Source organism: Engraulis encrasicolus, chromosome 1 (assembly GCF_034702125.1).
Source record: "Engraulis encrasicolus isolate BLACKSEA-1 chromosome 1, IST_EnEncr_1.0, whole genome shotgun sequence".
Taxonomy (NCBI): Eukaryota; Metazoa; Chordata; class Actinopteri; order Clupeiformes; family Engraulidae; genus Engraulis; species Engraulis encrasicolus.
In genome coordinates this window covers 48,759,187-48,769,186 of record NC_085857.1, presented here as the reverse complement: position 1 = coordinate 48,769,186, position 10,000 = coordinate 48,759,187, and the positions used below count along the sequence as shown (strand labels likewise).

Below are 10,000 nucleotides of genomic sequence, written 5' to 3'. Positions count from 1 at the left end.
CTATGTGTAGACGAATAATAGGTTTAAATGTGGAGCGTTTCACGCAGATGTACTTAAAATGGCACAGGATGATATTAGGGCGTGGAAACAGACCACACTAAATCCACTTTTCCTCCTGTATAGTTACGACAGGGCAAGGACCGCCCTGTTCAGAAGTTGGAGAAAGACCAGAAGCTGTCTGATCGAGGTTCCCTCATACTCTATCTGAACAAGGTAAAGCAGACACAGTCAAGTATCAACTTACATAACATTTTACCACGGATGTACCAAATGTTGATTTTTAAGTTCTGCTGAATACTGAATCCACTGCTTAAGATTCGGACCAATCCGAAACTGAATATCGAATCCTACACCCCTCATCCTCTAGTACAGGGGTGGCCAATTATTTTGGTCTAGTGACCAAAGGGCTGCAGATGTCTTGCATACTTGCATATGTGAATAGTGATAACAATGATAAATAATAATAAATACATCATGGGTGCCATAACGTTTTTGCCATCATTCCTGCACATCGTAATGAAATGAATGTATAAACTTGGTTAACTTTAATCCGCCAAGTGTTTTGCGGGCCCATGTATGTGTAGGGCTCTTATCTCAACACTGACAGGACTCCCTCTTTGTGTGTGTGCTTCTTGTCTCCTGGATGCATGTCGTTTAGGTTTCACACAACCAGAAAGACAGGATCGCCTTTAAAGTGCACAGAGTCATGGACGTGGGCCTCCTGCAGCCTGCAGCAGTTACTGTGTATGAGTACTACAACAGTGGTGGGTAGCACACACACACACACACACACACACACACACACACACACACACACACACACACACACACACACACACACACACACACACACACACACACACACACACACACACACACACACACACGCATGTGCACATACACTGACACACGCGCTCGCACACACACACACACACACACACACACACGTATAATGCATATGTGCGTTGTGTGTGTGTGTGTGTGTGTGTGTGTGTGTGTGTGTGTGTGTGTGTGTGTGTGTGTGTGTGTGTGTGTGTGTGTGTGTGTGTGTGTGTGTGTGTGTGTGTGTGCGTGTGCCTTTGCAGAGAACCGCTGTGTAAAGTTCTACCACCCTGAGAAGGTGACTGGCCAACTGACCAGACTTTGCGACCCAAGCAATAATATCTGTCAGTGTGCAGAAGGTAACAATAATACTAATAATACTACTACTAATAATAATATTAATAATAATAATATTATTAAAAATAATAAATAATCACTTGTCTGTGTGCATAAAGTCACAACTGACCAAATCAAAAATACAATTCGAATAAATAGTAATGGCATCACACATGTGAATATTATTTTGATTTTTACAAAATTTATTCAAGGCCAACTTGGAATACCAAGAATCCCTGCCCTGGTCTGTCTTTTAATTAAGTCAGCTCTGTTTCCCCATGCCCTTTCCAGGGGGGACTAACAATCATGTTTGAATACTGTATGTTGTTTGTTGTCCACAGAAATATGTAGCAAGCAGAGAAAGACTCCTGACGACACAGATACCCGTGGGGAAACAGCTTGCAAAACACATATTGACTATGGTAACTCCACCCAATCTGCCCATTGTTCTTTGTGTGTGTGTGTGTGTGTGTGTGTGTGTGTGCGTGCGTCTGTGTGTGTGTGTGTGTGTGTGTGTGTGTGTGTGTGTGTGTGTGTGTGTGTGTGTGTGTGTGTGTGTGTGTGTGTGTGTGTGTGTGTGTGTGTGTGTGTGTGTGTGTGTGTGTGTGTGTGATTGTGCGTGCGTGCATGGATTGTGGGTGGTTTGGTGTGCGTGATTGTGATCATTCGAATGACTATGTTCAAAATATGTGTTTAACACTTTTTTAAATCCCTTGCTTACTGTGTCTTTCTATATGCAAAAATGACCCAAACCAAACAGATACATTCCTTTGCATATAACTGCGTATAACTCCTTAGGGCCATTGAAGACTGAAACTATTCTTCACGTCCAAAATGTGAGACGCATTGTTAGTATTTGGAAATCCAAATAATACTTTATATCAGCTGTGGAGATTGAATTCCTGTTAAAGGGATACACCACACCCAGTTGAAATCGAGTATAAGTGCTTTCCAGTGCATTCACTACCACTGTCCATTCCAGGTCTCATAGCATTGACTTTAGTGGTGACAAAACGTTGAAAAGATATCTGTAAAATCTTTTACGCTGTGACAATTACATGATTTTGTTTTATATGAATGAAAAGTGTAGATATAAATATCTACATTAAATACATTTAAAGTGGGTATACATTTTGTTGGATGATCTGTGTAATTCATTTCCTTTTCTTCATCTTGTGATCACTTTTTCTTGCGTGTACCCTCTCTTGTTTATCGCAATGACTACTGCACCCTTTATCCTATTAGCCAGGGGTGTCAAACTCATTTCATTTCAGGGGCATCATTTTGGATGAAGGGGTCTGTGAAATGTTTGCACAGTTGTATAAAATAAGCTGTACAGCCGTGCTCTGTAACGACTCAATGTGAAATTGTGTAACTAAGAATTTGTTCAACAATTCATTCATTTGCTTGAATGTTTTCTAACAGTGATGAAGGGAACGATCGTGAGGTCAGAGAATTCAGCCACCACAGACAAGTACATCATCAGAGTGGCAAAGATGATCAAATCTGGTAGGTGATATGGTAAGAGTGTTTTCACACCTGGGGCCTTATTTATAACGGGTGCGTACGCACAAAAGACTGCGCACGCCATGTTCACCGCAAAAGAAGATCGGTGACGCCGCGTTTGCCTGCTATGCGCCCAAGAGATGGAACGCCCTCCCCATCGAGATCCGATCAGCCACCTCCGTCGACTCCTTCAAGAAGCAGCTGAAGACCCACCTCTTCATCCTTGCCAACTCCTAGCTGCCAAGGCGTCATAGTGTCCCAGCTGCCGCAGCGCCCTTACTACTCGCAACCAGCCCTGGCAGGGGGCTCCCCTAGGTGGCCGTTGGTCTCTGCCTGAGGTTTCTTCCTGACTATAGGGTTTTTTTTCTCAGACCTCACTGAGCTTTTTTTTCCCCCTTACAAACTATGAATCAAGCGAAAGGGAGTTTTTCCTCACCCCTGATGCCACCAGGGGCCGCACCTGAGCGCCCAATCTCTGTGTGACTATCTATGACTTATGATAGGCCCAGCCACTATGGACCTCACGCATCTAAGAATCCTGGTCCTAACCTACGTTGACCTTATGACTCTACAATCTCTGTCTATCTCTTCTTCCTCTGCCTTCCTGCTATTTCTGCCTCTCCTCTATACCTCTCCTTTTAAATCCATCTCTAACAATGTTTTTTTTCCCATTTGTTAAGCACTTTGAGTTACATGCCTTGTATGACACAGTGCTATACAAATACAATTATTATTAAGGTTTGGTATTTATAGAAAAAGAACTTGGCGGTAAACATGCGCAGCTCCACGCAAAGTTTGACCCATGCGTAGGCACTAAACAAAAGACCAAACGCGGAAAGCGCGACCTCAGGAGGTAGCTGGAAGAATGACCCGAAATTGGTTGAAGAAAAAAATCGAAGGTCACGTGTCACGATAGCCACTTTAACATTAGTTAATCAAGTCCGCAACGAGAATGCGGTTGTTTGTTGTTTGGTAATGGTGGAAAATAATAAGCAGGCCTACCTGGCCTATCCATAGCCACATGCATGTTTTGTAAGGAAGCAATAGCTTCAAATTTTACATTTAGGATAGGCCTAGATTACATTTGGATATACCCTACATTTTATTAACAATAACCACAGACCTTTCCAATATCAGGCTATAATCGTATCGGTAGGCTAGGCTATAAAGTGTTCCGAGTCTGCAAGGAATTACGTCAACATTTAAGCCAGTTGCAGAATCATCTGCTCGAGTCCCAAGTGCATCTGTAATGGTTGATTTTCTCAGCCATAGGCCTACAGGCAAGCATACAGCCAGGTGCCATACTAATGGACAGCTTCATTTCTCTTGTTGCATGTCATTTATTTTCCATGCGGTTATTTGTCATCAAAGAAGCAGAGGTGTGCATTTGACAGCTGGCCTTATACACTGATAATGCACATTTATAATACACACATTTAATAAATGCAGACTAGAAAATGCCCATATGTCATGCTGTCTGTGGATATGTCGATCGACAGTTGAAGCGTCGCTTTGAACTGAAAGCAGACAGCTGCGCGCAGTGACCAACGGCAATTGTTGAAAAAAGTTTAAACCCGGTGCATATGAGGTGCGATGAGACAGCGAATAGATTTTCTACCGGTGAATTTCACATGGGGACATGCCATGTGAGATGTTTCCTTGACGCAGCTATTTTTCCCTTTGTTCACAACTCAATTAATACTACATGTCCATGACTTGGCAGGTTCATGTCCATGCCATCCTTATTTTATTTATTTTTTACTTCTGGTATAGCGTGATTTTTGCGAACAACCATCCACATGCTGCAATTCGAGGGATTCTTTTTGTAGGCTACGATTTCCCAAACTTAACCGCTCCACTTTGCCCAACGTTCTCTAGGCCTATCTAATAAAACTGTTTGCTCCACATGTGGTAAATAGGCTATCTCGTCTGCTTTCCGCACGCCGTCCACAGATATAAATATTCATTTTGGGCGTTTCACTGAATATTCATAGATAATTATGGGTGTGTCCACAGGTGCGCACAGGTGTCGCAACTTCAGAGTCAGTTGGGATTTATAAAGGGAAATCGACGTGGAACGTGCGTGCGCTATGCTTTATAATAAATCTGAATATTTTCTTGCGCACGCACATCCTGAGTTTCGTGCGTGCGCCATCTTTTGGCGCATTTCTTCCGCAAAGTTTTATAAATGAGGCCCCTGGTCTTTTTCAGGCTTTTAAGTGAACTCAGACCTGTGCCTCAGCATTTTCTGCACAGACGTGAATGTTCCAAAGTGTACCCAGACCCCTCGGAAGGGAACCACACTGAGACCTTTATTGACATGGTCTCAGTACGGTCCTAATCTTACCTTTAAAAGGTCTTTTTAGTCTACTATTATATTATATTATATTATATTATATTATATTATATTATATTATATTATATTATATTATATTATATTATATTATATTATATTATATTATATTATATTATATCTGTTTGCCTGTCTGTTCATTTCTCTGTTTGAAAATCAGGCACAGATGGTGGCATGTTGGAGGGGAGAGAACGTGTCTTCATCGGTCACGCTAACTGCAGAGAGAGCATGGATCTGCAGGAGGGGAGGAGCTACCTGATCATGGGAGCCAAGCAAGATGTCCATCAGGTCAAGGACGGGTGAGTTTTCTGTGTGTGTGTGTGTGTGTGTGTGTGTGTGTGTGTGTGTGTGTGTGTGTGTGTGTGTGCGTGTGCGTGTGCGTGTGCGTATGAGTGTGTGTGTGCGCGCGTACATTTGTGTGTGTGCGTGCGTGCATTTCTGTGTGTGTGTGTGTGTTAACCGATTTCACCATTTAATAAAACGTTAATCAAACTATTTAAAATGACCTAGCATCGGCCGTAAGCTAGCCACACCATGTCAAGCAAATATCAATTGGTGTTACGTTTACAATTCGTTTTTTTGTTTCTTTAACATTAAAAGGCTTGAAATGACTTGCCACTAGTGACAGCTAAAATAAGGCCAGTGTGTGTGTGTGTGTGTGTGTGTGTGTGTGTGTGTGTGTGTGTGTGTCTGTGTGTTTGTGTGTCTGTCTGTGTCTGTGTGTTACCGCTACATGCATCTATGTTTGTGTCTGTTTCCATAGTTATCAGTTTGTGTTGGGGGAGCAAACCTGGATAGAGCATTGGCCCACGGACCAGGAAGCCCAAGATTCCAAAGAGGTCGGCGACAGGCTTGAGGGAATTCAAGAACTTGTGTTTGACTTTGAAACTGCCGGCGGATGCCAATACTAATGTTTGACCTTACCGCTTTGGGTTGCCTCCAATCATTTTTGACCTTCACTTACAGTATATCACGAAAGTGAATACACCCCTCACAGTTTTGCAGATTTTTGAGTATATATTTTCATAGGAAAGCATTACAGAAATTTCACTTTGACACAATGATTAGTGACCTTTTAACAACATATTTAACCGCTAAAATTTCTTGTTCACTCAGAAAAAAACAAAATACAGCCATTAATGTTTGAACATGTACTCACAAAAGTGAGTACACCCCAGATTAAAATCCAGTAGAGAAGGGGCTATGTTGGCTCGAATCGTCTCGAAATGAAACGAAATGAAAAGGGATGACAAGGGAGGTCATCAGTGTGCGTTTCAACATTTCTTTGCATTGAACTTTTACATTTTGAGTCTGCATCTGGTAAAAAAACAAATTTGCTTTAGATGGTGTCAAGCATGTGTGGTGGTAAACAAGTGAGTTTTACAAAAACTCAATAGCCAAGCATGGTAGTGGGACTGACATGGTTTGGGGATGCATGAATGCTGTCAACATTGGCAATCTGAAATACACCTAAAAGAAACATGCATGTCAACATGCACTGTGACTACTGAAGCAGATCATGATATTCTCCATAGGATTGCATTCAAATCTCACACCAATCTATTTAAGCCAGATGCAGACTCAAAATGTAAAAGTTCAATGCAAAGAAAGGTTGAAACGCACACTGATGACCTCCCTTGTCATCCCTTTTCATTTTGTTTCATTTCGAGACGATTCGAGCCAACATAGCCCCTTCTCTACCGAATTTTAATCTGGGGTGTACTCACTTTTGTGAGTATATGTTCAAACATTAATGGCTATATTTAGTTTTTTTCTGAGTGAACAAGAAATTTAAGCGGTTAAATATGTTGCTAAAAGGTCACTAATCATTGTGTCAAAGTGACATTTCTGTAATGCTTTCCTATGAAAAGATATACTCAAAAATCTGCAAAACTGTGAGGGGTGTATTCACTTTCGTGATATACTGTAAATTGCAGCCAGTAATGTGTGGTCTTCACTTAGATTGTGGCAAACGACGCTTGACCTTGACTTAGGTTGTAGGCAATAGTGTTTATGACAACTGTTTGTCTTCTGTCCTAAAACCATGTAAGTATACGTAAGAACATGTTATTCTAGGTATGGTACGATGGTAGACATGTAAACATTTATATGCTGTCATTTAGATCTCTTTACAGTAACCAACAGTTGAAATGAATAAACAATGAAATGGTAAAAAATAAACAATTACATAAATACAGAATGAAATGGTTATTTTTTGTGACTAATGAACTAATGATCAACAAAAATGTACAAATGTTTGTAAATGAGTAGGAAATACCATGTAAACAGTAGGTCTTGCCATACTAGCTCTGTAAATTTACAACACACAGTCCCCTCCTACAGTTTTAGAACAGCAAACCAAATTGGGTTTGAGACGCAACGATGTGCATGACAAAAACGTTCAGAATATCACCTTTTATTTACTGGTTTATGTTTATGGTTTATGTTTGGTTTATGTTTTAGTTTTATGTTTACTGGTTTATAGGCTGGATATGTTGAATAATTTTGGATTTAGGCCATTTGTATTACGTTGCATCTTTTTTTTAGTGAGCAAAAGTATTGGAACATGTGACTGGTAGGTGTTTCTTGCTGACCAGCTGTTGAATTTAGAGATGATTGTTCAAAGGTTAGATAGCAATACATGATGTCAAATAAACATTCTTTTAAATAAAAAAGGCAATACATGATTACTCACTTCTTTTTTTCGGAGGCAGTCCGCAGGCGGGCGTTGAAGGGGATAAGCAACTGCAGAGGTTGCAAGATCTGACTACAGTCGCATTCATCCCGCGATAGTTTGACACCATGTCACCTCGTCGACGCAACATCGACGAAATTTCGAAGTTTGACAGGAAATCTAACCGTCATGCAGCATTTTCATCCAGGGTGCATTGCTGTCTAAATGCGCATGCATGCGTTGACGACAAGTCGATCCCACCTATTGATTTTTGATCACATTATTGCGCATACATAGAGGCTTTTGGTCCCGTGGAACAATTGGCTGTTGGTTTACTCAAAATCCATTCTAATGCGTATAAATGCATGTCCATTCATTTGGAGAGTGCGTTTGCCCATGCTGTCTGATTTTGACTTTCATTTTGACACAGCTTGGAACAACTCCCTAAAACAAAACAAAACGGTTTACTTCAAGGCAGTAATGCTTGCAAGCCTGGAGAGATTGGATATATTGTGCGTTTCATGCGCTTAACCAGACATCTTTACATAGGGTCGCATTCGGACGGGATTAGTATTACCCAGGGTGATCTTCCCGGACCGTTTTACAGAAGGTAAAATTCGCGGGGAAGTTTACCCGACATACTCCGCTATCTTTACCGGACTGGCGCATTCGGACGGGATTAAATTTCCCGGTTATTATTACTTTACCTAGACTGGCGACGCCATCCATGTACTCCACCCAAAGATTTTGGCTCCGCACATCGTCTGGCAAAAGCCTTGAGCTCGGTTCTCTCAGTGTTTCGCCAATCAGCAAACAGTTGAGAGTGGTGACGTAGAACTCAACCAATCAGTAACGGAGCTCGCGGGTAAGGTAACTATATTCACACTTTCGTTTTGTTATTTGCATGCTTTTGCGACGCTATAATGTAACAGGCATGCTAATAAAGCACAATATGGGTTTTAATTTGAGTTCAATTGATTTAAATGATAGAGTAAGATCAGACCATCTCCCATCGTCCACGGAGACTGATTCCTCATGGCTTTGATTGACGGGGTCAACAGTCGGCTATTCGCCCAGGCTAGTTAAACATGACCCGGCTGTAAATGTGGATGTGCACAGAGAGAAAGCAAGACACACAAGAGCGGAATGGGCGTTATAACAGAGAGAGTAGAGAGAGAGAGAGGTTCCATTGGCCCATTGTTTCCTGGTTCTATTATGGCCCCCTTAGGCAGACCTAGGCAGACCTAAGGACTGTTCTATTCATTGTAGGAGCATTATGACACGGCCCTTTAGGCAGACCGGAACCTGATCGCGTTAGGTGCCCATAGAAACCTATTATGTTGGCATATCTCTATATAAAGAATCTCTGGTAATAATGCCTCCAAGATAGCCTGGGAACTCCCACACTGCCTTTAGTTCTACACATTGAGAGTAAATAGAATGGAGGCCAAAATTCTATTTCATTGTTGAAGCCAAGTTGGAGCCAAGGTTGGACCCAAAAAGACCAAAAAATGGCCAAATCCCATTCATTCCTATGAGAGACATAAAACCCTGTATCTCCCTTAAATGCCACTCCAGGGGGATCATTTTTCGCTCAACTAGTAGGTCCCCTTGCTCTCCAACTTACCAGGGTGGTGATTTTTTGTGGTGATGTTTTATTTTAGAGAGATATTAAAAGTTAAATTGACCAATGAGCATCAGAACATGGTTTGATTGACCGTTAGAAGTCTTGTTGTTGTCCAATCAGCACCTGCGTTTGGCGTTGCTAAGGTGGAATGTAAGTTGGAATGTTCCCAAATCTGGCTTCAAAGCGTTGAATGGCAAAAAGCGTTGATTTGGCGTCCATTCTATTTACTGTCAATGGTTCTACACAATCGTTTCGATCTGAAAGACACTCACTTGTGATTAGGTCTGGTGTTAACCAGGCAACCTCGAAGACATTTGGTGCCCTAGAATGCTTTCTCTGCCTATGCTTAGTGCTGTCCATGCACACACACAGCTACACACAAACACACATCAGCACTTAGATACCAAACACAGAAAAAAAGATGCAAAGACACAAGAATTAGCATTGCCATTTTATTCATTTAATTGTATTTTTTAGAATATGAAACGGGGCATTCACCAACACAGTCCCATATGTAATTGCATTGATTCCTTTCCCCACAAAACTTCCTGATAAGGAACATTTAAAAAATAAAGTCCCACTAACACACACTGGACCAGGTGTTGCCGGAGTGGGTGTTTTCCTGCCCAATCGGGCTGATTAGGATGGAAATCTGCAGGTTTAAAAGGCCTACACCTGGAAC

General features: G+C 41.5%; 2 protein-coding genes across 2 annotated transcripts in view; one reads left to right on the top strand and one right to left on the bottom strand.

The window, feature by feature from the left end:
* LOC134457913 (complement C3-like) overlaps window positions 1-6,016 on the top strand; it is a 72,497-nt gene extending 66,481 nt beyond the window's left edge. The window contains exons 35-41 of the mRNA XM_063209936.1: window positions 124-213; window positions 659-764; window positions 1,086-1,181; window positions 1,500-1,580; window positions 2,584-2,667; window positions 5,178-5,316; window positions 5,781-6,016. Of these exons, the coding sequence (XP_063066006.1) occupies window positions 124-213; window positions 659-764; window positions 1,086-1,181; window positions 1,500-1,580; window positions 2,584-2,667; window positions 5,178-5,316; window positions 5,781-5,928 (744 nt within the window). The 3' untranslated portion in view covers window positions 5,929-6,016. The remainder of the gene's footprint in view (window positions 1-123; window positions 214-658; window positions 765-1,085; window positions 1,182-1,499; window positions 1,581-2,583; window positions 2,668-5,177; window positions 5,317-5,780) is intronic.
* Window positions 6,017-9,707: 3,691 nt separating this feature from the next.
* Window positions 9,708-10,000, bottom strand: part of LOC134457907 (complement C3-like) — a 32,437-nt gene continuing 32,144 nt past the window's right edge. The window contains exon 37 of the mRNA XM_063209924.1: window positions 9,708-9,713. Within this exon, the coding sequence (XP_063065994.1) occupies window positions 9,708-9,713 (6 nt within the window). The remainder of the gene's footprint in view (window positions 9,714-10,000) is intronic.